Below are 27,919 nucleotides of genomic sequence, written 5' to 3' on the forward strand. Positions count from 1 at the left end.
CTGGTTTTGTTGCATCAGTCTGTGTCTCTGAGTTAACTTGTGTTTCTTCTACAGCTCCGGACCACTAAAAATGCGCGTGCTCTTTGTGAGCTCGTTCCCGGCTCGTAACCAGCGCGTTCTGCCGTCAAGGGCGATCATTGGTTAAATGTGATCATGTGACAGATGCAAGCCAGATCCTTTTATTTAGCAAAACTGTGATTAATAGTTAAATATTATTGTTGAGGGGCACAGACAGGACTCCGCACGCACACACACATTAAAAAAAATAATAATAATTTTTTTAAAAAGTTGCCTCAACAAAAGGGCACTTTGGGCACCCATCAGGAAAGGGGCGGGTGCTCAAGCCCCTCTAGCCCCCCCTCTGCACGTGCCTGTGACAGAGGTCAGTAATTTGCACCAGAGGTACACGTCAACTGTGAGAGACAGAATGTGAAAAAAAAATCCATGAATTCACATGGTAGGATTTGTAAAGAATTTATTCGTAAATTAGGGTGGAAAATAAGTATTAAGTAATAAGTAAGCTGATGTTTACCGTAAATCAAAGCATACGGAGCAGTATTTAAGGTTTCTCATAATCCACTGGAGCATAAACTGGGCGTCATTAGGACGTTACAACACAGAGTGAACACCATCCCCACTGACACAGTGGCCAGGGAAGCAGAAGAACATCACATCAAGAAGGCCCTGAGTAAATGTGGTTATCCCAGCTGGACTTTTGTCAAAGCTGGAAAGGCACCTAAAGAAAGCTCCAGCCGATCCAGGAGAGAAGAACAACCACTACCCAAGCGAAAACCTGTAGTGATCCTGTATGTGTCAGCAGTATCGGAACAGCTGAGACGCATTTTTTCTAAACACCGGGTCTCTGTGGTCTTTAAACCCATCCATCCTATCCTGCTGGGCATCACATCTTCACATTTTGGACATCCAGTCAAATTGTTGACATTAATCATCCGATGTCCACCCACACCTTATCTGTCTCTCTATGTCTCTCTGTATGTCTGACCTACATGATTTAACACAATGTTTGTACTTTTAAACCTTAAATTCAATTTATTACGTTTCCTTTGTTATTCTTAACATGCAGAATTTGTTTTTAGCACATTTTCACATGTAGATTCATTGTAACATAATCTCTTTTCAATTAAAATACAGAGGAATACTTTCTTTCACCTTTTTAAACTCTGCTAATTAACTGTTTTTTAATTTATTTAAAAAAACAACCCTCTTTTATTAAATCATACATTTTGTAGCCAGACACTTTTCTGAGATTAGTGGTTCCAGTGTGTCTCTTTCACCCCCATCCTGCACCCCCCCCCCCCCCCCCCCCCCCCACACACACACACACACACACACGCACACAGGTCAGACTCTTGGTGAGGCCTGTTATTAGAAACAAAACTGCCACGGTTGAAGCTGCTCATGAGCACTCACACATTTCACCACAAAACTCAGACATTAAAACAGTTATTTCTATTACTCAAACTATGTTTGTCATTAATATATTGATTACATTTGTATTTTATTTATCTTGATTAAGAATAAAATGCTTAATTATTAGGAAATAGATGAAAGCTCTGTTTTAGAACTTTGATCACTTTTACTCACATAAGTCTGACTATTAAGACCTTCAATATCTCTTAGCTGTGATGTGGAGGCAGCCAGGGGGGACTTCAATCTCATTCTACCCCAGGTCTCACGACAATACAGACATATTTTCTTCTTCCTCTCACAGTGTAATTCTTACTTACACACAGACAAAAGATTTAAAGGATCACAAAAATGTTGATACATTTTATCATAACAAACTCTCCTATGATAAAATACAGTCAAACTGCATTTCTTGTTTAAATGTATATAGTATAAATTTAAAGCAAACAAATAAAGAAACATTAGGCATCACATTGCAAAATGACAACAAGAGGAAAAAACAGAAAAATCCATGTTTTATTTGTCGTGTTACTCTGTCCTGCGCTGAGGAAGAAAAGCAAAAAAACGTTTTAGGTTCACAACTGAAGGCACAACACGACAGTTTGTACATGTGACTTTAGCAAGAAATATATTAAAGAAAAACTTACACACCTGTTCATTGTCTCTCGCTTGTTTCTCTGACAGTTTCTTGTAAATCTCTTTCATTTTTTTGTTTCTCTCTCAAGTGTTTAATAATTTGTTCCTTGTCTTTTTCCAGGTTTCCCTTTCTTTCTGTCATTTGGATTATAATGTTCTCCGTTTCCTCCATTAGCTTTTCTGTCATCTTTAACAGTTCTTCATGTGCTTCTATTCTTTTTTTCAGGTCAGTTTTTTTATCTTCACGCTTCTGCATTTTTTTCTCTTTGTCAGTTCTTGGAGTTTCTTTCTCTTTTTTCATGGCCTCTTTCATCTCTGCCTTGTCCACCTGCAGTAGTGTGATGAGTTTTTCTCTCTGGTCCTTCAGAAATGTCTTCTGCTCCATCAGTTTTTCAATGGTTTGTCTGACATGTTTTAAATCTTCCTCCTTGTTCTGCAACTCCTCTTCAAGTCTTTTCTTTTCCTCACGTTCTCTCTGTAATTTTTCCTCCATCTCTGTTTGATGTTGTTCATTTTCATCCTCATCATGTTTGCTGATTTCTGTGTGAATAAAATTGCAGGAAAAAAATATTTGGAAAATAGGGACAACATATTAGTCATTTTTATGTGTTCACATGTGTTGACAGTATTAATTTAGTATACCAGTAATCAAATATAAATGGAAATAAACAGTCTGAAGCATTACTATAGAGACTGACACTATGGTTACTACCCTACAACAATGTAGAGTCTAGAACAAAGTCTTCTTTTGAGAAGGACTGACTTTCAGATGTATTTCAAAATTCAGTGAAAATAGATGTTCAGAAATCACTAATGAAGGATATTTAAAATAACATTAGATGTACTGAAACTGCTACATGTGAATCAGAGAGGTTTGGCCAATTTTATTCAAAATCACATCTATCTATTCATGCATATCTAATTTTCACATTTAATTTTCTTGCACTGCTTCGTTTATATGAGTAAACGAGTGAGAACATTTTGGTTGCAATTCCTACAACAAGGATAAAACACAAAAAGTTTTCATTTATATTGTTGCTATAACTATAATTTTACAGTGGGTGATTTCCTCAAATATTTTTGCCTTTGCCCCCAAAATGTCTCAGTCACACTAGAGGAAAACAATAGGAAGGCAACTTCCTCGCGTGGAATTTCTACACATTCAGCAGGTGGTTGTGGAAACCAGTTGGTCTTCTAGAGGTTGAGGGTGTTCTATACTCCACTTCTGATCACAAGGCAATTGCACAGGTTGCTAATAAGATGCAAACTGCCAACAAATAATCACAGCGTGACTTGAACTAAGTCTAGTTACTCTCCGACAGACGGGCAACCACTTGCCAATAATTGACACTTAGTTTATAAATGCAGACAGAGAGTCAAGATATTGCAATCTCAGTCAGTCTGCACTGATGGGAACAACTCTGCATGTCTTAACACATCTCTTTACAACACAGGACACAGGGTTATATTCCTTTATAAAAGTAAAGTTGCTGAGAACCTCCAATTTTGCTAGTAAATCGCTGTAATTTCTGCAATCTCCATCCACTGTTTTCCCTCGAGCGCCTTTAACATAACTGTTTATGTGTTTGTGTCATTTTTATTTGAATCACGTTTGTACTTCTTAGCCCTTAATTTTAAAGGCAGTTACACTAAAACAAGACATTAAAAAGGCCTGATGATAATTTGAGGTTGGGGTAAAAAAGTACCATGAAGTTTGAACTTACTGGTTTTATTTTGTCCACACTTCCATATTAGGATTACTGCTGTCCCGACGCTTATTAAACAGACAGCCAAGTTGATGATAATGTGAACAGCAGTATTAGACTGGACCATAAAGAGATCACCTGTGAATATAAGGAGTCAAAATGTTCTAGATTCTACTTTCTGTAACTGAAAATTAATGTGAGTGATATATAAAAAAAAAGGCATTTCTACCTGAAACATGGATGTGTGTCTCTTTGATTTGACTGATATTCTTCTGTTGAACTTTGCAGGTGAAGCTGTAGCTCTGTCCTTTCTCCACAGTCACTTTACTGCTGACAGCATAGAGGCCATCAGAACCTCTGACATTCTTTGTAGGTTCAACAGAAATGGGTTTTCCCTCACTGTACACCCACAACATCTGAGGCTCTGGATACCAGCCATTAGATTTACACTCTAACACCATTTCATTTTTGACATTGGTGAGTTCTATGACTGGTGAGGAAACTGAACCTGCAAAGAAAAGAATGACAGACAAAATATTGAAATGTAGTTGCCAAAATATATATCTGAAAAAAAGATTCTTAAAATAGTTACAGTTCGCCCAAATGTGTCTCTTTTTGACCTTAACTCAAATTGTCCTTTTAAACTTAAAGAGAGGCACAATGCTATGTGACATCAACTGTGCCAATCTAACTGGTCAAATTTCTAATAATCTTACTTATTTATTCCATTTTCTCTTTTCGAAGTTCCTGTATATAGGCTGAAATTAACTTGTACCTATCCAAGTAGTTCTTTGTCAAATCAGCTTTCCTCTGGTTCATCTTGGTAAAAGGGCCTCCTTGGCTGAAGTGTTTTTCTCATGGGGCCAGATACCCCTCGGTTGGCAAAAAGCCCATTTAGTGGGTGCTCAAATCCCCTGTGATTCTAAGTACTTTTGTTTTTTGTTATGTATCTCTCTTATTTGTCCAGTTGTACTGCTTAATAACCCAGCTGCTCCATGTGCTACACTGGTCAGGTTGTGTGCCCTAATGGCCAGAAAACCAGAATGCCAATGACTCTGTAGTCATTCCCCTGTCATGTTCATGTCAATATGCTCAGTCCACATATCTGTCCAGGAAGTATTTTCTAGCCCAAGTAAGAGCTATTTTGGTTACCCAGAATGAATGCACTTCTATTCTCAACTCATATGCCTCTGTGAATGATCCACTTTCTATTGTAGCTGACCCGAGTGTTCCTTTATCCCTCTTGTCATTCTGAGTGCCCTTTGACCCTCAATATCTATGTTGCTTAAAGTCTTTCTTCACATCTAAATTGCAAAGTGAAGAAATTAATCTAAATTAAATGAAACTTACCTACAGCAAGCGTCACCACAGTTTCTGCATTAAATTTAGGTACAAGGCATTTGTATGTTCCTGCATCAGAGAGTTGCACTGTGGAGAGTTTCAATGAAACGTCTCCACACTGGAGTTTGTTGACAGAGAGTGATGTTCTTCCTGTGTACAAAGGATTCTGCTCAGTCAGAAGCTCCACACCCTCTCGCCTCACATAGACAGATCTAGGTTTGAGGTCAGTTCTGGACCAATCCACAGTCAGGTCAACAGCATCCACAGCAGGTTCCAGGTGGCATGGCAACATGATGTCATCACCAATCATGGCCACTACTGGCTGAGTTGGACCAATCATCTGATGCTGACCTAACAAATTTAGGGACACATACAGTTCAGCAGTTTAGTAATTGTGACGATCAGTCTGAGCAAACTGTGTAATTGATTTATTTAACTACATCAACATAAACTGGTGCTGTTACAGTGTGTGTTTCCATCATCTGTGAAAGACTACAGGTAAAAACTTTAAATTGTGGATTTTATAAATGTTTGTGTGCAACTTACCACCACAAGTTTGTGTTAGAAAAAGGAGGACGACAACAACATGATGGAAAACCAAGAGATGTTTATTCTTTATAGGACTCATTCTAGATGTCTGCAACAACAAAGGGGGGGAGGGGGGCATAGCAACACACCTTTTTATATTAAGCCATTCTCTGATAGAAAAAATGAAACAGTGAAAGACTGATATGTAGACTGTCACGGTAATATCACATTTGAAAAAAGTATTTAATTATGTTAAATTTATTTTTAATTATTTGGAAATGCGCTCCTTTCCAGGAGTAACAGTAACAAGAGAGATCAAGAACATTGCAGGAAATCTGGACATTCAATTGAAAGACAAGCTGGGAATTGTTGACGTTTTCTTCTCAGCTCTTGATGAGAGCTACCATGTCATCTGGACACAGCCCAGTTACTCATCTTTGTGAAGTCATTACACTACAAGCAAAATAACAAAAGCACTTTTTACTAAATCAAAGGTCTGTGAAAATTTGCACAAAAGTATGTTTTTGTTGATAAACAGTGATAAAACATTGGCTGTTGTACTGTGCCTTTTTCACATTTTCTGGTTGCCACATCTACTCTTACCAGTAACCACTAAAGAGATCAAATTAACAGAGCGATGAAAGTAGAGAGACAAGAGACACAAGTAACATTGAGTTCAGTATATCCATGAGGTCCTCCTCCAATAAGCTGTCTGTGCATAGGTCATGGTTTCTATTGTCCTGTTTGCAATTAATAGACTTACTGTCTATTTAATGCTGATAGAAGATATGGATTTTGTTTCAAATTGCAAACTCTCCAAGCAGCTACCAATAACAGCATGTAATTAAAATTACACATTCTAAATATTTATGAATACACAAGTATCCAGAAATACTAATTATGTTACTTTCACTCCTTCACTACAAAAAATGTTTCCGCTTACACACTCTTTGTGCCTCTGGTAACTGTAAATGCTTATGTGATTAATCAGATTTTATGTATTATAAACACCTGCTAGATAATTTAGTAAGTAAAGTAAGTAAATAATCAAAATAAATAAAGAAGGAAATGATTGCATTGTAGCTTATATGGTAAAAATCTACATACCCGTTGAACTGCTTAAAACCCTCCCCACAGCTCAAAGAAAGTAGGTTGTAATAAAACTATGTGCACTCTCAGCCCAACCCTCTGTTAAACAATAACCTGTGTTGACTTTATAGTTCCTGATATCAAAGGTCAGTTCTTTTCATAAAATGAGTTGAACTTTGTTTAAATGAACAAATGAATCAAATTGAAAGTTTAAGTCAAAGCTGTGTTTTAACAGTTGAATAAGTTTCAACATCGTACATGCTGTGAGTTCCGTGTTGAGGAGTTTAGGAATGAACAAGGACATTATGTTTGTGAAGGGTGTCAAATATAACTAACTGTGTACAAGGAGTGATATGAAACTGAGGGTGTAGTTTTATCAGTTAGTTAGTTAGTAGAGTGTTAGTGAAAACAGAGAGAAGAAGACAGAAAAGAAACAGAAACACATCTATTTATGTTTAAATGTCTTTATGTAAAGTGTAGATATAATGCATACAGTTTTCTTGGTGTATGTATGCAAGAGCAGCACTTCAGTTATTGGATGAGCCATTCCATCAAATAAAATTAATTAATAGGGGTGTAAAAACAATGTTCTCAGCTATATTTGCATTGGGACTTTAAAATTCTTCAACACCATGGCCATTCCTCATCTGAGAGAAAGAGCTTCAGCTCACTCACGGCACAGCTGGCAATTTTAAAAATAAGTGTTTTCTTAAAGAGAAACACTAGGACAAAAAAATTTGATTGGCTGTTTTGGTCTCCAATCAGCTCGCTAGCTACTGTAGCTAACCCCAGACAAATATCCCAGAATGCATTTTGTCCAAAACTCAAACAAGGCAATGGCGGAGGAACGCAGCTAAAAAGTTTGAAATATTACTCTTTCTGGATCACAAAATAAACTTCTTGTTATGTTTTGGGTGAGTCTGAGTGATTTTCCACAGCATCAGCTCTCCTCCCCTGGGTGGAGCTCTCATTGCTCCTCCCTGCTCCTCACCTGTTGGCAATTACTTCAGCAGTATTTATGACAAGCGCTCACAATGAACCTTTGCCAGATTGTCTGCTTACCATAGTCAGTTCTCTGCCTCACATTTTGTCTTGAGTTCCTCAGTATGTTTTGCTTAACCCTTTTTTCCTAGTCGCTAGTCGGCACCTGGATATATTTTCTAACTCTCGCCATAGTCACGTCTCAGGATTCTGGTCTGCTGCTGCTGGTAAAACTCACTCACAAACTGCCATCCTCACCTGCCTGCCTCTCTGCACACCCACATCGCACTCTGTACTCACCTTCATCTAAATCACCTCCTCCTCTAGCTAATCTCCACCTGCAGCCATGTAAGACCTCTTAGTTTTGAAATCTTAGATTCATTTACAACGCCGCGGGCTCTGATTATTATCTCCTTTGTTCCAGTGTTCCTGGTCCGCTATAGTTTCCATCGCCCGTCACTTAGGTCCAGTTTTTGGTTCTGTGCTTGAGTCCCTTCCTTTTTCACAGGCCATTGAGCCCTGGCACTTTTAAGATACACTCAACAAAAATATAAACGCAACACCTTTGTTACTGCTCCCATTCCCCATGGGATGGACGTAGAGACCTAAAATTCATTCCAGATACACAATATAACCATCCCTCCCAAACAGTGGTCACAAATCAGTCCAAATGTGTGGTAGTGGGCACATCTGCTATATTGAGATAATCCATCCCACCTCACAGGTGTGCCACATCAGGATGCTGATCTGACATCATGAGTAGTGCACAGGTGTACCTCAGACTGCCCACAACAAAAGGCCACCCTGGAATGTGCAGTTTTGTCTCACAGCAAAATGCCACAGATGCCACAAGCAATGAGGCAGCGTGCAATTGGCATGCTGACAGCAGGAATGTCAACCAGATCTGTCGCCCGTGCATTGAATGTTCATTTCTCAACCATAAGCCGTCTCCACAGGCGTTTCAGAGAATATGGCAGCACATCCAACCGGCCTCACAACCGCAGACCTCGTGTAACCACACCAGCCCAGGACCTCCACATCCAGCAGGTTCACCTCCAAGATCGTCTGAGACCAGCCACCCAGACAGCTGCTGGAACAATTGGTTTGCACAACCAAACAATTTCTGCACAAACTGTCAGAAACCGTCTCAGGGACGCTCAACTGCATGCCCGTCGTCCTCATCGGGGTCTTGACCTGACTCCAGCTCGTCGCCGTAACAGACTTGTGTGGGCAAATGCTCACATTCGATGGCGTCTGGCACGTTGGAGAGGTGTGCGCTTCACGGATGAATCATGGTTCACATTGTTCAGGGCAGATGGCAGCTGAGAATGTCCCAATTCTTGCATGGCCAGCATACTCACCGGACATGTCACCCATTGAGCATGTTCGGGATGTGCTTGACCGGCGTGTACGACAGCGTGTACCAGTTCCCACGAATATCCAACAACCTCGCACAGCCATTGAAGTGGAGTGGACCAACATTCCACAGGCCACAATTGACAATCTGATAGACTCCATGCGACGATGTGTTGCACTGCATGAGGCAAATGGTGGTCACACCAGATACTGACCGGTTCTGGGTCCCCAGACCCCCAATAGCGCAAAAAACTGCACATTCCAGGGTGGCCTTTTGTTGTGGGCAGTCTGAGGTACACCTGTGCACTACTCATGATGTCAGATCAGCATCCTGATGTGGCACACCTGTGAGGTGGGATGGATTATCTCAATATGGCAGATGTGCCCACTACCACACATTTGGACTGATTTGTGACCACTGTTTGGGAGGGATGGTTATATTGTGTATCTGGAATGAATTTTAGGTCTCTACGTCCATCCCATGGGGAATGGGAGCAGTAACAAAGGTGTTGCGTTTATATTTTTGTTGAGTGTACTTTCAGGTGAGAATGTAGCTATGTAAACTTCAACTATCTGCTTGATTTATCAAGACATCACATATTTGCAAAAGTGCTCTGACGTTTTTCGAGATGGCTTTTACCCACCAGCTGACTGGGTGGTCAAGGCACAGAATCCCAGCGCATCATTTTCAAACCCCTCTCGGTCTTTCGCTACTCGGGTTAAACATGATATATAAGTCACTTAGATAACTTCTAAATGTTCATGTTTGGTTTATTTCAGTGTTTGATTTGTTCCTGAGTAAATTGGTTTGGCTGAAATTAAAGTTCAGCTTTATAACTGGACCGTTTTATTTAATACTGAAGTCTTACTTGGAGAGCTGTCAGTCTATTTTGAATTTCACCCGTCATATCCCCTGATGTAAAATGTTCTGTTCTTAGTTAAACAGCTGACTCTGAATTAAATCTAACATAAAAATATTTAAATTCAGGAGGAAACATTTCACCGGGAGCAATAACAGCATGTTAATACATGGAGATCCTGAAGGCTGCTACAAAAATGATCAGATTATATGTTAAATATTTGTTCAATTCTCTTCCAAAATCCAGCCATCTATTGTCAGTTGTGTGTGTCTACTAAAATAAAAACAAAAGCATTCTAACGTCTCACCTGTTTGTTGTTATTCAGGCATACATGTGTGCTATTTTTATTGAAAGAGAGATTAAGCATGTGTTTCTGTCATGTAGTGAGTCATTGTGCTTAACTGTATGACGTTTATTAGACATTATGAAACATGATATGTAAAAGCGAATTGTGGCCAAAGTGCTTTTTAAAGTTATCTTAAAAAAAAAAATCTACATCATGTGTAATTTCAATTGCAAATATTAATCACAGTTAAATTAAGAGGGAATGGCAGTAAAAACTGGCGTTCTCAGGAAGTCTGGACTTGCAAAGTCTGAACGCGAGTGCGGGCTCGTTTACTTGAAATTTGAGAAACCGCCCCATTTTTGATTAGTATGTTCCATCCATCCATCCATCTTCATCCGCTTTATCCGAGGCCGGGTCGCGGGGGCAGCAGCCTAAGCAAAGAAGCCCAGACCTCCCTCTCCCCAGCCACCTCCTCCAGCTTGTCCGGGGGAACACCAAGGCGTTCCCAGGCCAGCCGAGAGATATAATCTCTCCAGCGTGTCCTGGGTCTGCCCCGGGGCCTCCTCCCGGTGGGACATGCCTGGAACACCTCACCCAGGAGGCGCCCAGGGGGCATCCTTGTCAGATGCCCGAACCACCTCAGCTGGCTCCTTTCGATGTGGAGCAGCAGCTGCTCTACTCTGAGCCCCTCCCGGATGGCCGAACTTCTCACCCTATCTCTAAGGGAGAGGCCAGCCACCCTTCGGAGGAAGCTCATTTCCGCCGCTTGTATCCACGATCTCGTTCTTTCGGTCACTACCCACAGCTCGTGGCCATAGGTGAGGGTAGGGACGTAGATCGACCGGTAAATTGAGAGCTTCGCTTTTACACTCAGCTCCCTCTTCACCACGACGGACCGGTGCAGCGTCCGCATTACTGCAGCTGTAGCCCCAATCCGTCTGTCGATCTCCGGCTCCCTTCTCCCATCACTCGCGAACAAGACCCCAAGATACTTGAACTCCTCCACTTGGGGCAGGAACTCATCCCCGACCCGGAGTGGGCACTCCACCCTTTTCCGGCTGAGAACCATGGCCTCAGATTTGGAGGTGCTGATCCTCATTCCCGTATGTATGTTTAATTATTTTATTTTAAAGTATATAATTTTTAAGACTATTGTTGGTTTTAAGCTACTTTAAACCAAACCACGCCACTGGATTTAGATACATTTTGGACAGTTTTCCCAGAATGCAGTAGCTAGCAAGCTGATTGGAGACAAAAACAGCTAATCAGAAGTTTTTGCATCCAAGTCTGTTATTGGTTGGTTATGTAGTACATATATAACGGTGTGCAGAAAGAGTTGAACATGCAGGGAGCAGAGATGTTGAGAGTGCGAGCGACACACTGCGAGCAGGTCCCCAGAGATCTGACCAAGAGCAAATGCAAAAACAGAGCTAGAGGGACTGTATGTGTATATGGATAATAGCAAACACTGAAATACACTGTTTGCATGCAGCAATAAATTTTGTTCACTCAAATTGAGCTTTTCTTTGCTCAAAATAAATTTCTCCTCAAAACACAATACTTGAACTTTTACTTATACTTCAATACTTGTACTTGCAATTTTTTTTTTACGTGGCGTAGATGTTGTGCTTCATTCAGGCATCCCCCAGCATGATGCCAGGGCCCACAAGATATTCAATTTTAAAAATCTATCATGTGGCCTCTTCTTTTGACCTTTTCTTCTCTCCTGACATGATGCTGTTGATTTTGTAAATGACAAACCTCAAGTTAGGCATTCGATGTCAGGATGGAGTGATGTGAAGAGATTTGAGTACACAGGACTTCTCATCCTAGCAGATGTGTATCAGTCCAAAGGGGAATCTATCCTCATCCCATCCTGTGGGATGAGCATAATGGGTAACCAATCTTCATGGCCACCACGTCAGATAGTAAGCACCAACCTCCGATTTGATGACCGACTCAATTGTCCTTATCAACACAAGGAGGCTCCAGGTTGTCAAACTTACTTGTTATAATTTTTTCATAACCTGCTCCCTTGCCCAGTATCATCCATGCTCTGTATCAGCAGAGCATGGATGATACTGGTAGGGAATATCAAGGCAAACAAGCCGGAGCTTCCCTCCAACGCTGAAGCTGACAAAGGCGAGAGCTGTCTTCTCATCTCTGTTTGCATTCACAGCCACCACCATGGCAGTGAGTTACATGTCCTGAGTCTGCCTTCAATAATTTAGTACTGTTCAGTGTTGTGGATCCTTCTTGGAATCAGCAAAGAACATACAGACTGAGATTATTCTTACAGGTGCTAGGGAAATCCTGACATTACAGGACGCATGGTTTTATACTACAACGGCAGAGAGATTTAAATAAATGTGGTTTCAGTAGAAGTGAATGGGGCATTTTTGTATCGCGAGGCACTACACAAAAAATAATAATGCAATACAATCCATTTTGTGTCTGTTCTTTGACATGTCCAATAATCTAATCACCCCCAATGTCCCATCCTCATCCAATTTATTACATGGAAATTTATTTTTTGTGAGTTTTTTCAATAAATAGTAAATGATTCAAACATTTAAAGGCTTGAAATCCAGAAGATAATTTAATACTTGTGAATATTTTAATAAAAGTGATATATGAAAAAAAGCAGAAGAAATATTGTTGGTTGAGGTTTTTCTGGCAGATTTTGAGAGTGTAGATTTTTGTACACAAAGGTATCGAAATGGTGCAAAATGCATAAGCAGAGTATGGATGAGAAAAAGACTAAAAGACTCTAGATTTTAAAAAAGAAGATTTCTGGCAAAAATCCATGTTGCAAGCTATAACGCAGCCAAACACTCCTGTGTTTCACTGACTAGAGTAACATTGCTGACATTGTACTAATGCCTGACTGTCACACTCCCACAACTGATTGCGGGTGATATGTCATCATCAGGGTAACCGGTTTTGTTTTTGGTTTTTTTTTCAGCATGAACCGTGAGTCTTTGTGCTAGTGCTCTCACCCATCGAGCCCCTACTATATTTTCCTTTGAAAGTAGAAAAGTGAGCTCTCTAGCTATGATTGACAGAGTGCAGAACAAACCTGATGAGTCTAAAGCTTAAAATCAACAAAACACCTCCAAACTTTCAGGATTTTTTCTGAGGAGTAAACTGACTTTTGTTCTCAAGAGTTTGTATCAAGCAGTCATTTTCAGAGGAGAAACCGAAACAATTCATGTGAGTTGACTCCGCCCACTCTGTACACAGCAGAGCAATCAGCACCAGCCTGAAAGAAAATCTGAGAAACCTGCTGCTGCAGTCAGCTCTGTGTTTTATCTCTATTTGGCAAATACATTAAAGAAAAGCACAAAGGCTCAGCCAAGGCTGGAGCTGACCCATCAAACACTCACCAGGAACACAGATCAGCTTAGACTATGACCTTTTATTTTGAAATTAACCTGCTCCATAGCAGTGTAACTTAGGTACATAACTAAAACTGAAAGCTCAGAGTTTCTTTTAAGTCACCTCGATAGACAAAGTCCTGCTTTGAGTGCAGGTCTCTGCACGACTCCAAGAACAGTTCGTTATAAACATAAATACAGCTTTTCTCACACTTTGCTGCTACATTTGGAGCTTTGTGGGAGCTTTTAACAACTGACAGACATTTGTCATCTTGTATGTGCTCACGGTTTGACAGCAAAACAACAAAAAAAAATCACTTTTTTTTTTCTTTAACCACACATTTCAGTGTTTTTTTTATAAGGTTCTTGTTTGTTTGTTCTCCGAATCAAAAAACAAAACAACAAAACAACAAAGAACCAAACAAATAAATAAAAAAAGACTTACCACAGATAAAGACACAGTGATCCAAACTGTTGCTGTTAAAGTGAAATGAATCGTTGTAGCTGAGCAGGAAACAGGAACTGAGACAATGATTAACGAGTCACTGCAAACCAGACACTCAAGTCTGATCAGTTTCTAACGTTCACTGCTGCACATTCCTTGGTGTTTATCAGATAAACACTGAGCATGACGAACACAGGGACGGTTGACCTTGATTGCATGTTGCATCAGATCACTACAGAGCATGTGTAGATAGCTCAGCACTTTCTTATTACCTTCAACAAGGAGCTCATGTTTTTGGTAGTGTTTGCATTACGTTCTGTCTGTAAACACAACATCTCTAAAAACTCTGTAGGGTGTAGAGCAGGATGATGTTATAACAACCCATTGAAATCTGGTTTGCGTCCACCAAGGTGAACTTTATGACTTGTTGGTGGAAAATTGACAAAAAGTCTTAAAACTTGTACACTTGTACAAGTGCACTGTGTAACATTTATAAAGTATAAAGATTTTAAATATCATGTCACGTTTGACCTCTGACCTCTCCCTGAGTTCAACAGATCAACCTGAAAGTCAGAGTAATGATAATGTTATATAGAGCCATTTATTTAAAACGATGTCATTGTTGGTACTGACAGCATGTAGGGAATGATACATGGGGATTGTAAATATCAGGTTACTCTGGACATCTGACCTCTTCTTTTGGGTCAAATATGGTCAAACTTTCATAAAATGTATTTTATCTATAATTCTAATTCTACTGCCTTTATATTGGTGACATGTTTCATGACTTTGTTTTGTGCACTACAGTAACAGGTTGCAACCACTTAAATACAAAAAAGTACATGTACAATGTTCCTGAATGTTTTTAAATAAACTGTTTCTTATAAAAACCCTTTTTTTTGGTATTTACCATTAAAAATATAAATGTATTTGAGTCAAAATCAAATGAATGCTACACATGTACAATATCCACATAAATATAAACTAATTATACTCAAAATTATGTCAGGTATATCAGATTAGTTTTTAAACATTTTAATATTCACTGTATACATCTTTTGCAAATAGTTTTCTTCGGTGCCCCTTGCACCAAACTTTGATGTATTGCTGGTTACATACAGCCAATTGTGATTTTTGCGAATTAACCTTTTTGTGATATTGTTGTGGAGAACAAAGAACGGCTCAATTTATTAAAATGAAGAGATAATGATCACCTCTTCCCTGGGGTAATGAATTTGGCCACTCAGGCATGGAGGTACAAGAATAAATCAATTTACACATCATATTAACATGAGCACGGTTTTATTAACCCTCATGCTGTACAGAACCTGTGAGGTCCAGACGGTGTTCCTCGGGTGTTCTGCAGTGAAAACTTGTGGATTTAGGGATTAACATACAGTAGTTGCCATGGTTTCCTCTCTTCTCTTATTTATTTTGTGTGATCAGGACAATTCTGGAGAAGATGGGCCTAGAGGGGAAAGTCACCCCCTTGCAGGCCAAAAAGAAATGGGATAACTAGTCACCCCCTTGCAGGCCAAAAAGAAATGGGATAACTTACAAAGTATGGAATCATCAGAATCAGAATCAGAATACTTTATTGATCCCTGGGGGAAATTATTTTTTGTTACAGTGCTCCATTTTAAACCAACATTAAGACAAGACAGACAATACGCTAACTAAGAATAGTACAATATATACATATATATACATACATACATACATAAGTCACTTATAAATAAATATTTGGAAAAGAACCATGTGTAGTTGTAGCAGCAAACAGTGTGTTAAGTGGATGCGTTGTACAGGGAGATGGCCACAGGCAGGAATGATTTCCTGTGTCGTTCAGTGGTGCTTTTCGGTAATCTCAGTCTCTCACTGAACGTGCTCCTGTGACTGACCAGCATGTCATGGAGTGGGTGGGAGGTGTTATCCAACATTGTCTTTATCTTGGACAGCATCCGCCTCTCCGACACCACCTTGAGGGAGTCCAGCTCCATCCCCACAACATTGCTGGCCTTACGGATCAGTTTATTAAGTCTGTTGGCATCTGCGACCCTCAGCCTGCTCCCCCAGCATGCAACAGCATAGAGGATCGCACTGGCCACCACAGACTCATAGAAAATCCTCAGCATTTTCTGGCAGATGTTGAAGGACCTCAGTCGCCTCAAAAAATAGAGACGACTCTGGCCCTTCCTGTAAAGTGCTGTGGTGTTTTTAGCCCAGTCCAGTTTATTGTCAATGTGTACTCCAAGGTATTTATAGTCCTCCACAATGTCAACACTGACCCCCTGGATTGAAACAGGGGTCAAGTGTTTCCTGGTCTTCCTGAAGTCCACGATCAGTTCCTTGGTCTTTGCCACGTTGAGCTGCAGATGATTCTGCTCACACCACGTGACAAAGGAGTCGACCACAGCCCGGTACTCTGTCTCATCATCCCTGCTGATGCATCCAACCACCGCAGAGTCATCAGAAAACTTCTGAAGATGGCAGGTCTCTGTGCAGTGGCTGAAGTCTGTGGTGTAGAGGGTGAAGAGGAAGGGGGAGAGGACAGTCCCCTGTGGTGCCCCTGTGTTGCTAATCACCTTGTCAGACACACACTGTGGGAGACGTACATATTGTGGTCTTCCTGTCAGGTAATCAACAATCCAGGACACCAGAGAAGCATCCACCTGCATCGCTGCTAACTTATCACCCAGGAGGGTCGGCCTGATGGTGTTGAAAGCACTGGAAAAGTCAAAAAACATGACCCTCACAGTGCTCGCCGGCTGGTCCAGATGGGTGTAGACACGATTGAGCAGGTAGATGATGGCGTCCTCTGTTCCGAGACGAGGCTGATAAGCGAACTGAAGGGGATCCAGATGTGGTCTTACTATGGGTCGCAGCTGGTCCAGGATGAGCCTTTCCAGGGTCTTCATGATGTGGGAGGTCAGTGCCACGGGCCTGTAATCCTGGGGGCCACTGGGACGAGGCGTCTTTGGTACAGGGACGAGGCATGATGTCTTCCACATCACCGGGACCCTCTGCAGACTCAGACTCAGCATAAACAGTTTATGAAAGACTCCACACAGCTGGGGGGCACAGGCCTTGAGGACAAGGGGACTCACTCCGTCTGGTCCAGCAGACTTGCCTGAGTGAAGTCTCCTCATTTGCATCTCAACCTGGTATTGAGTGAAGGTGATGGGTGGGGGAGGGGTGTCAGGAATCTCACAGGAGGCAACATGTGAAGAGAGAGGCTGGCACAGTGGTGTGGCTCTGGATTCCAGGCTGACTGCAGGTGAGGTTGTGGGGGTGGGAGCAGACACTGTGGTGTCGAATCTATTGAAAAACAGATTCAACTCGTCGGCTCTATTCTCACCTCCCTCAGCTCCCCTGCTGTTGGTTGGCCTGAATCCAGTGATGGTCTTCATGCCCCTCCACACCTCTCTCATGCTGTTCTGCTGGAGTTTCCACTCCAGCTTCCTCCTGTAATTGTCCTTAGCCTCTCTGATCTTGTCCTTTAGTAACACCTGGACCTTCCTCACCTCCTCTTTGTTGCCCCCTCTGAAAGCCCTCTTCTTGTTGTTGAGGAGGGCTTTGATGTCCTTAGTCACCCACGGCTTGTTATTTGGGTAACAATGAACAGTCTGAGCTGGAACAATGGAGTCGGTGCAGAAAGTTATGTAGTCTGTGATACACTCAGTAAGCCCATTGATGTCCTTGGCGTGAGGCTCACAGAGTGTTTCCCAGTCGGTCACCTCGATGTGTGTTATCAAGAAGATAATTCTTAAGAACACAAGTTAACCCTTTAAGACCGGTCGGAGCAGGCACGCTCCGTTGTGCGTAACTATTTTTTAAATCCCTGTAGAACTGCAACCATGTAAGCTAGCGCAATAACTTTTTTGCATATGAAACCGGAGGAGTTGTACTTACATCTCATGCCATCAGCTTGTCCTAGGTCACAGTTTCCTTCCACATAAAGCTTTGCAAAAACTGCATAAAAAGCACTTGCAGCAACAAAAACATAATATTCCAGAAACACGCTTTGCCGATCCGATCAGCTGTTCGTAACACTTCCTACGTTGGAATAGACGTCTGCGCGAACTAGCTCATGTCCGCCATTACCTGCCCGAAACCGGAATTGACGCCATTTTGTTTTTTGGGGGGTTTTTTTTTGTTTGTTTTTTTACCTTCAGGGCCTTATAAGCCTATACTGGTGTTTTTTAAAGTCATGTTTGACTTTATGCTTTTCTTTATCGTTTCTGTGATGCTTAGAACTGAAATTGCACTGCTGGAAATAGTTTATTTTGATGCATATGCTGTTTTATTTGCAAATTTGCACTATAATATTTTTTTTTTTTCGTTTTTTACTGTATGTCATACAGAGGTCGAGTTCTTGTTATCAATAATCTGGTTTCTTCTGCTCTGTGGCACCGGTTGACTTGTGTTGATCCCCCAGTTACCCTCTTGTCTAACATTCAAAGGATCCTGGTGGACTTTTTTTTGGGATAAGTTGCACTGGATTCCTCAAAGTGTCCTTTTTCTCCCTAGAGAGGAAGACGGACAAGGTCTGGTCCATTTGGTCAGTAGAGGGGCTGCTTTTCGCTTTCAGTTTATTCAGAGGCTACTTATAGGACCCACAGATCTAGTATGGAGGAGGATATCGTGCTGTATTCTTCAGCAGCTTGGTCATATGGGTTTGGATTTATCTCTGTTTCTGATGGACTCAAGCAAGCTGAACGCTTCACTTCTTCCACCTTTTTACAAGAGTGTTTTTCTGTATGGGCTCTGCTGAGGAAACGGATGCAACAGCAGGCAGAATCTTTGTACTAGTTGCTGGAAGAACCTTTACTGTTTGGCAGCTTGCTGGATTGCCCTGTCTGGGGTAGGACTACTTTATCCAGACGGCTCCATGCTGCACAAGTCTTTTCTCTGAAGAGGGTGGTAGAGCTGGCTGGATAATTCGGATGGTCTCGCTGCACAGCTTGGGATAAGGTCTACTTGAGTTGCTGGTCAGCTTTTCGATAATTGGAAACGCAAATTAGGTGGAGTTGACATGCTGGTCAGTCACAGGAGCTCGTTCAGTGAGAGACTGAGATTACCGAAAAGCACCACTGAACGACACAGGAAATCTTTCCTGCCTGTGGCCATCTCCCTGTACAACGCATCCACTTAACACACTGTTTACTGCTACAACTACACATGTTTCTTTTCCAGCTATTTATTTATGAGTGACTTATGTATGTATGTATATATATGTATATATTGTACTATTCTTAGTTAGTGTATTGTCTGTCTTGTCTTAATGTTGGTTATAATGGAGCACTGTAATAAAAAATAATTTCCCCCAGGGATCAATAAAGTATTCTGATTCTGATTCTGATTGAGTGTTCACGTTTGGCAAGTTATTGTGACGGCACTCTGTTTCCAAATCATTTAGATCCTTATCCTTCCATCAGACTGTTTCCTGGTTTTAAGAACTGCTTTGGTCCTTTACTGGATAATGTGGATGTTGCGGGGGTGTCCCTGGAAGGGGCCTCTGGAAAACTTTGTATAGGCTGCTGGTAAAAACTTTCAATCAAGGCAAGTTGAATGCACACAGTGAGGAGGACCCATCTCTCCTTAGCACCTGACATCAAACCAGCATGGAGATCCCTTTACAAACATCCCCTCATGAAAAAGCATGCAGACTTGCAGTGGAGAATTGTTCATGGCATTGTTGCTGTAAATTCTTTTGTCTCTGTTATTAACGCTGCTGTGGAAGACAAATGTCCATTCTGTGAGCAGAGGGAGACCCAGTTTCATTGCTCTGTTTGCGCTTCTGAAAGCTATCTTTGGTAGATGCGGGGGTGACTATTTTTATTTGTGTTTTTAGATTTACTCGTCTTAGGAAGAACAAATGCCAGCTGCTTAATTTTTTGTTAGGACAGGCAAAAATGGCAGTGTATATCAGCAGGAAGACAAAGTTGTCAGAAGGGCTGAATGTTGAGGTAGTCCCTGTGTTTAGGGACTCCCCCCCCCCACGCACACACACACACACACACACACACACACACACACGTATATGTTGGGTATCCATAGCTTTTGGGGACACCTAGTTGGCATTATGCTTCCCCTAGCCCCTTACCTTAAAGTTAACCAAAACCCAATTCTAACCCTGTCACTGAAACTACATTCTGAGTCTCAAAAATGCCTTCAAACTTGTGGGGACCGGGATTTTGGTCCTCATAAGGGCTGTTGGTCCCAACAAGTATGGCTGACTTCCAAATTTTGGTCCCCACCAAGATAAGAATACACGCTTACACACAGATGTGTTTTCATCACGGATCAGTTTAGATGATTAAATCATCAGAATAAATTATAACAGTACAATTATTATTAGAAATCAACTTAAATAATAAACACATCAATATATTTTTTTGTAACACAGAAAAAAAATCAAGTAAAATAAACATCTGACTTCTTAGACAGATGTTCATCAAGTGAGTTTCTTCTGAATCTCTTCTATTTTCTTCTAAAGAAACAAAATAAAATCTCCTATGATAAAATTCACTCAAAATGCATGTCTTGTTAAACTGTATATAGTATAAATTTAAAGCAAAAAAATATAGAAACATCAGGCATCACATTGCAAAATGACAGCACAGACAAAAATAACCCATGTTTTATTTGTTGTGTTACTCTGTCATTCGCTGATTAAAAAAAGGAGAGACACTAAAGACACTGGGAACGTAAAATGAATACAACACGACAGTTTATACATGTGATTTTAGCAAGAAATATATTCCAGAAAAACTCATCCTGACTTCTTGGACAGTTGTTCATTGTTTCTCGCTTCTTTCTCTGACAGTTTCTTCTAAATGTCTTTCATTTCTTTAATTCTCTCTCAAGTGTATCCCCATCTGATGTCTGTGTTGTGTGTGTATGGTCGGGGGGGGGGGGGTCCCATTTCACTGCATGTGGCGAATAAAGCCTTGATTGATTGATTGATTGATTGTTTAAAAGTATATAGTATAAATATAAAGGAAACAAATAAAGAAACATTAGGCATCACATTGCAAAATGACAGCAAGAGAAAAAAACAGCAAAATCCATGTTTTGTTTGTCGTGTTACTCTGTCCTTTGCTGAGGAAGAAAAGCAAAAAAACGGGTTAGGTTCATAACTGAAGACACTGGGAATGTAAACTGAACACAACACGACAGTTTGTACGTGTGATTTTAGCAAGAAATATATACAAGAAAAACTTACACACCTGTTCATTGTTTCTCGCTTGTTTCTCTGACAGTTTCTTCTAAATCTCTTTCATGTTTTTGTTTCTCTCTCAAGTGTTTAATAATTTGTTCCTTGTCTTTTTCTAGTTTTCCCTTTCTTTCTGTCATTTGGATTATAATGTTCTCCGTTTCCTCCATTAGCTTTTCTGTCATCTTTAACAGTTCATCATGTACTTTTATTCTCTTTTCCAGGTAAATTTTTTTATCTCCACGCTTCTGCATTATTTTCTCTTTGTCAGTTATTGGAGTTTCTTTCTCTTTTTTCATGACCTCTTTCATCTCTGCCTTGTCCTCCTGCAGTAGTGTGATGAGTTTTTCTCTCTGGTCCTTCAGAAATGTCTTCTGCTCCATCAGTTTTTCAATGGTTTGTCTGACATGTTTTAAATCTTCCTCCTTGTTCTGCAACTCATCTTCAAGTCTTTTCTTTTCCTCACATTCTCTCTGTAATTTTCCCTCCATCTCTGTTTGATGTAGTTTGTTTTCATCCTCATCATGTATGCTGATTTCTGTGTGAATAAAAATGAAAAAAAAAATTTTTTTTAAAGTAATATCACTGAGAGCTAAAAAAAACAGACTTGCTTGCTACAGTAAACATTTTTCCCCCAAAATTTCACATTTGCAGGGGAAAATGAAATCATAAACAGCATCACAAAAAAGTTAAATAATACGCACTGAAACAGTGTTAATGAAACCTAATAAATATCAGGTAGATATATATATTATGTTTTTAAGAAACATTTTAAACTAAAACACTAAAAAAATATAGATTATGTTGGTTCCAAAGGTAGGGATAAATTTAGTAATCAGTACATGTTTAAAGTTCCAAACTAATGCATCCATGAATTTAATGATTATCTGCGTTTGTCAGAAAAGTATGATAAAGTTAGAACTTACTGGTTTTCTTTTGTCCGCATTTCCATATTAGTAATACTGTTGTACCAATCAATATTAAGCAAACAGCTAGGTTGATAGTAATCGGAACAGCAGGATTACACTGGACCAAGTAGAAATCACCTTAAATTAGAAAGCACACAGAATATACTGTCTGTAAATAAGAAGTAATGTGAATAACTAATAAAGTCAAGCCATAGGTGGACTGGCCATCGGGCATACTGGGCATTTGCCCGGTGGGCCGATGGTGATTTTTCATTTTCATGGGCCGATGGGTTTTTTTTTTGTTTGTCTTTTGTAACGGTATAAACAATGAAAGGTGGTGGATTGGCCAGATGTTGGCAGATGTGTAAAAATAGCTCAGTTGTTTGGTGGTGGCTATGGCGGAGCTTCCACTGAGGCCAGCAGGTGGAATAGGGAAAGGTGAGGCAGGAGGAGGAGAGACCTGAGACGGCCGCAGGTGAACTGAACTTGAGGTAAGAAGTTATGACCTGCAGTCTATCTGGGTCAGATATAAACCAAGTTTAGCTGTAGTTTATTTTCGTTGTGCTGACTTTTTACAGTCAGTTACAATAACTCGTACTGCTACTAGCTAGCATGACGGAGTTTCTATACAGCTGGGTGGGTGCTATGATGTTACTGATAGTGAATTTTATTTTATTCATAAGGGTAGTTAGTAGAGTTGCCCACCGTCCCGTAAAAAACGGAATGGTCTCATATTCAGAGAAAATATTACGCGTTTTGTATTGAGCTGAAAAGAAACAAAGTTTGTCCTGTACTTCAGCTAGAATGAAAAAAGGCACAAAGCTGGAGTTATTCTGTGTCTTTGCTGCACAGCTGCCTCTTCTTCTCTCATTCTCTCCCCTCCCTCTCCTGTTGCTACCTCAATCATGAAACTGATCAATGATCAGCTGATCGGCTTTTCTGACACCATTCCCGTCTCTCTTGTTTATCGCCCACTTTGCGCCAGAAAGAGGGAATAAGCGGATGTCGCGTTAAACAACAGCAGCATGTTTAAGCTTGATCAGCTGTTGATAGAATGTATTTAATATTACTTTCTACTGTCAGCTGATGTTTGCTGGAGCCACAGCCATAGAGCTGCTGGTCATGATATTGGTTTGGATATGTGGTGAGAGGGAAACATGAAGATGAAACCAGGAGATGTCCTTACTGAATCATCAGAGCTGAACAGGTGATGGAGAAACAGGTTTACCTTTTAGGTGACATGAATGAGTTGAAGGGAAGTTATGAACTGTTTCTGAGAGACAAATAACACCAGGATCCTTTTTTAGGTAGCTGACAGCTGGTAACTGTGCAGGGGCGGATCTAGCAAAGTTTTGCCTGGGGCCCAGTTTGGGAAAATAACAGGAATGGGGGGCACAAAGAAATACTTTTCTTTCTTATTCTCATTTAAAATGTCTCACTTTTAACAAATAATTATCTGAATCTTACAACCAAAGTTTTTATCTGATGTAAAATGTATAGAAATCCTACATAAATACCAACAAGACTGTACATCACTGTCACAACATTGTTTGTTTTCATTCAAAGGCTTTTTGGCACCATTCCTGGTGGGCCGGTCTCTAGTCAAAATGCCCGGGCTGATTTTTTGTCCCAGTCCAGCCCTGAGTCAGGCATACATCATTTTTCTACCTGATACATGGATATGTGCTTCTTCAGTCTGGTTGATGTTCTTCTGTTGGACTCTGCAGGTGAGACTGTAGGTCTGTCTCTTGTTCACAGTCACAGTGCTGCTGACAGTATAGAGGCCATCAGAACCTTTGGCACTGTTTGTAGATTCAGCTGTGATTTGGTTTCCCTGACTGTTCAGCCAAATCACCTGAGGCTCTGGATACCAGCCGTTAGATTTGCATTTAAAGAAGATTTCATTTTCGACTTTGGATATCTCCATGACTACAGAAGAAACAGAACCTACAGAGTAAAATAAGGATAAAAGTTACTTGGAATGCAAAGTTAAGAATTAAAACATTTTTGAATTATTTCAATGGTTCATGTTATTCCAAATTCCTTCCCGATTACCTTCGATTACTCTGTGGTCACGCCATATAGCTTTTTGTTGAAATGGTACAGTGGCTTAAATTGTAATTATAAATACTACTATGCTCTTTTAAAGATCCATTATGGTTGTCCGATTTAATCCTGTTACATATTTAAATGTAATCTGGTCAGGTCAAATGCTTTTTTCTTTTGTAGTTTTTTACCCAGCTGCCCAAATGTTCCTCTCATTGGCCTTAATGCCCTATGAAATGTCTCTAATTCTAAATACCACTATACCATACCATATATATATATATATATACCATATCACTATCTTCCACACCTCTCTCCTGTTAGTAAACTGCACTTCTTGAGAACTCAATAAACTATGCCATGCGTCTGGTCAGTCCAAATCTCAATCCAGTTAGCTATGTTAGCTCAAGTAAGAACTAATCTGTCTTTCCCAAAATGTATTCAACTTATATGCTCCTGTAGATGATTCACTTCCCAGTAGAATATCCATCTTGTCATCCAAGGTAAGCTTTTGTTATTTGTCAGTATCCCATGCCTTAATGTTTTTCCTTTTTTTTTTAAGAGCAAATGGTATTGATGTCAACTTACCAACAACAAGCTCCATCCCAGTTTCTGCACCAATTTCAGGAACAAGGCAGTTATACATTCCTGCATCAGACACTTGCACTTTGGAGAGTTTCAATGAAATGTCACCACATTTCAGTTTGTTGACAGACAGTGATGTTCTTCTGGAGTATAAAGTATTCTGAGTCAGGGGCTCTGCATCGTCCCGCTTTAAGTGGACAAATCTTGGTTTAAGGTCACGTCTAGACCATTCCACAGTCAAGTCAACAGCATCCCTAGCTGGATCTAGCTGGCATGGTAAAATGATGTTATCCCCTGTCATTGCAACCAATGGGTGAGTTGGACCAATCATCTGAGACTGACCTGTGGATAAAGTATAATAAACGAATAATATAATTACACTTCATTTGGGTAATTTTTCTTGGGCTGCAATTTCCCAGGTGGTGTGTCTTTACATCTTTCTTCCAGTTGTCTTGCAACACTCCCATCACATATACACAAAAACTCTCACCACATTAACATTATGTTCATTGTTCAATATTACTCTGCAACTTACCTCCACAATGCCATGTTAGAAGAAGAAGGATAACATCATGATAGAAAACCAAGAGAAGCCTATCCTTCATTGAACGCATTCTCGATTTCTGCATAGTAAAAATAATATAAATACAGTGAGTATGGAAAGTATTCAGACCCCCTTAAATTTTTCACTTTTTGTTATATTGCAGCCATTAATGTACACATAGCACACCATATTGACAGAAAAACACAGAATTGTTGATGTTTTTGCGGATTTGGAGGAGGTAGAGCAGGTCATCTGCTAATCTGAAGGTTGGTGGTTGGATTTGCATGTAAGATTGAAAGCACATCCATAGAGAAAACATTGTGTGAATTAAGCCCTTTCAGTACTCAGAGTAGAAAATTGCTAAGAACCATTTACCTGTGATATCAGTTACACAGTTTCAAATTTATACATATATTCTGTTGAGCTTATCTTTAGTTGTTAAAGTTTTCAGTGCTGGTGCAGTTTGCATAATAAATGTGCTCAATAATGAAACAGATGTTGATTTAAAAGTAGTTTCACACACACGTGCATAGAAATCACTCTTGGGGCTCCCTGGTGGTCACACCAGTGGCAAAAAGACAAGAATTTCGTGCATTAGCCTACAATGGCAAAATGGTTGAATCTGAGGGAATACACTAAAAATTTCAAAAAATACAACTTTTCTTCAAAATAAAATGCTGACATTACAGGATGCATGGTTTTATACTACAACAGTATTACAAGAGAGAATAAAAAATGTGGTTTCAGTAGAAGTGAATGGGGCATTTTTGTGTCGAAAGACACTACACAAAAAATGCAATCAAATCGATGATGTTGCTGTTCTTTGACATGCCCAAGAATCTAATCACCCCAATGTCACATCCTCATCCTATTTATTATATGGAAAATTATTCTTTGTGAGTTTGTTTGAATAAATAATTAATACATCAGATGTTTAAGCTGTCATTTAAAGGCTTAAAATCCTAAAAACAACACCAACAGATGTTTTATAATTTTGAAAAGTGCTCAATTTGATTAAGTGATTAATCAGCAGAGTATGGATGACATCTAGTTCAAAACTGTGAATAAAAAGAACAACAACAACATGATTGCCAAATAAATAAAAGTCCTGAGAAGGACATGTGGGTTTTTACAGTGTAGTAAACAGTAGTAGCTGCTGCTATATCTTCCTTTGAAAGCAGAAGAGTGAGCTCTCTCGTTTTGATTGACAGAGTACAGAATAAACCTGTTGAGCTTAAAGCTTAAAATCAACCAAACACCTCCAAACATACAGGGTTTTTTTCTGAGGAAACTGTCTCTGCCCCCAAACAGCTGAAAAGTCGTGTTAACTGATGATTGTCACAGTTCAACACTTTAATCTCAGTAAATTCTACAAACCTGCTTCATCTTCAGTCGTTTCCGACAGCTGTGCTCCTGAGTTTGTATCAAGCAGTCATTTTCAAAGAAGAAACTGAAATTATTCATGTGAGTTTATTCCGCCCACTCTGTAAACAGCAGACCAATCAACACCAGCCTGTGGCATTGACAGAAAGAAAATCTGAGAAACCTGCTGCTGAGGTCAGCTCTGTGTTTTATCTCTTTTGGCCAAATAAATTAAAGAAAAGCACAAAGGCTCAGCCAAGGCTGGAGGTGACCCATCAAACACTCACCAGGAACACAGATCAGCTTAGACTATGATCTTTTAGTTTAAAATTAACTTGCTCAGTATCAGTGTAACTTAAGCACATGACTAAAACTGAAAGCTCAGAGTTTCTTTTAAGTCACCTCGATGAGACAAAGTCCTGCTTTACGTGCAGGTCTCTGCACGATTCCAAGAACAGTTCTTTATAAACATAATACAGCTTTTTGCTGCTACATTTGGAGCTTTGTGGGAGCTTTTAACAACTGACAGACATTTTTCATCTTGTATGTGCTCACAGTTTGACAGAGAAACAACAGTCTGATTTTATTCAGAGTTTATTCAGTAACATGTAGAAAAAATCCCTTTGTTTTTCACATTTTTAGTGTTTTGTTATAAGGTTCTTGTTTGTTTGTTCTCTGACTCAAAACAAATTAAAAACGAAAACAAACAAATAAAAAAAAGACTTACCACAGATAAAGACCCTAGACGCTGACACAGTGATTCAATCTGTCACTCTCAAAGTGAAACAAGTCGCTGGAGCCGAGCAGGAAACGAAGACTGAGACAATGATTAACGAGTCACTGGAAACCAGACACTCAAGTCTGATCAGTTTCTAACGTTCACTGCTGCACGTTCCTTGGTGTTTATCAGATAAACACTGAGCATGACGAACACAGGGACGGTTGACCTTGATTGCATATTGCATCAGTTCAGTGCCGAATCCGATCATGTGTAAACCAAAGAGGAGCTCAAAATGGTTTCAGGAGTTTCTTAGTACCTTCAACAAGAAGCTCATGTTTTTGGCAACATTTGCATTTCATTCTGTCTGTAAACACGACAGCTCTAAAAGTTTGAATGTATTCTGATAAAACTCTGTAGGGTGTAGAGCAGGATCATGTTATAAAAATCCAATAAAATCTGGCTTACATCCATCGAGGTCTTCACGGTAAACTTTATGAGTTGTTG

General features: G+C 40.0%; 3 protein-coding genes across 6 annotated transcripts in view; all 3 read right to left on the bottom strand.

Moving 5' to 3' along the window:
- LOC113017443 (butyrophilin subfamily 2 member A2-like) overlaps nt 1–27,919 on the bottom strand; it is a 97,033-nt gene that overhangs the window by 25,371 nt on the left and 43,743 nt on the right. The gene's annotated exons all lie outside the window — the stretch shown is intronic.
- On the bottom strand, nt 1,501–27,676 carry LOC113019638 (butyrophilin subfamily 3 member A2-like). Of its 3 annotated transcripts, none has more exons than XM_080293541.1 (7): nt 26,710–26,957; nt 25,324–25,411; nt 24,792–25,130; nt 23,826–24,104; nt 22,176–22,295; nt 21,263–21,787; nt 1,501–1,966 (listed from the first exon to the last, which is right to left on the bottom strand). In XM_080293541.1, exons 1-6 carry the CDS (start codon nt 26,794–26,796, stop codon nt 21,267–21,269), a joined length of 1,434 nt encoding a protein of 477 aa, XP_080149667.1. In that variant the 5' UTR covers nt 26,797–26,957; the 3' UTR covers nt 1,501–1,966; nt 21,263–21,266. The 3 variants fall into 3 exon arrangements, with proteins under 3 accessions (XP_080149667.1, XP_026019188.2, XP_080149662.1); XM_026163403.2 differs by lacking the exons at nt 1,501–1,966; nt 26,710–26,957 and adding exons at nt 20,322–21,134; nt 27,422–27,676; XM_080293536.1 differs by lacking the exon at nt 1,501–1,966 and adding an exon at nt 20,322–21,134 and having other exon boundaries at nt 26,710–26,954.
- Nucleotides 1,927–14,132, bottom strand: LOC113017468 (butyrophilin subfamily 3 member A2-like). Of its 2 annotated transcripts, none has more exons than XM_080293593.1 (7): nt 14,034–14,132; nt 5,658–5,748; nt 5,121–5,462; nt 4,000–4,278; nt 3,789–3,908; nt 2,080–2,604; nt 1,927–1,971 (listed from the first exon to the last, which is right to left on the bottom strand). In XM_080293593.1, exons 2-6 carry the CDS (start codon nt 5,737–5,739, stop codon nt 2,084–2,086), a joined length of 1,344 nt encoding a protein of 447 aa, XP_080149719.1. In that variant the 5' UTR covers nt 5,740–5,748; nt 14,034–14,132; the 3' UTR covers nt 1,927–1,971; nt 2,080–2,083. The 2 variants fall into 2 exon arrangements, with proteins under 2 accessions (XP_080149719.1, XP_080149722.1); XM_080293596.1 differs by lacking the exon at nt 14,034–14,132 and adding an exon at nt 6,747–6,764.

The sequence above is a fragment of the Astatotilapia calliptera genome, chromosome 3, assembly GCF_964374335.1.
Source record: "Astatotilapia calliptera chromosome 3, fAstCal68.1, whole genome shotgun sequence".
In the NCBI taxonomy this organism is placed as follows: domain Eukaryota; kingdom Metazoa; phylum Chordata; class Actinopteri; order Cichliformes; family Cichlidae; genus Astatotilapia; species Astatotilapia calliptera.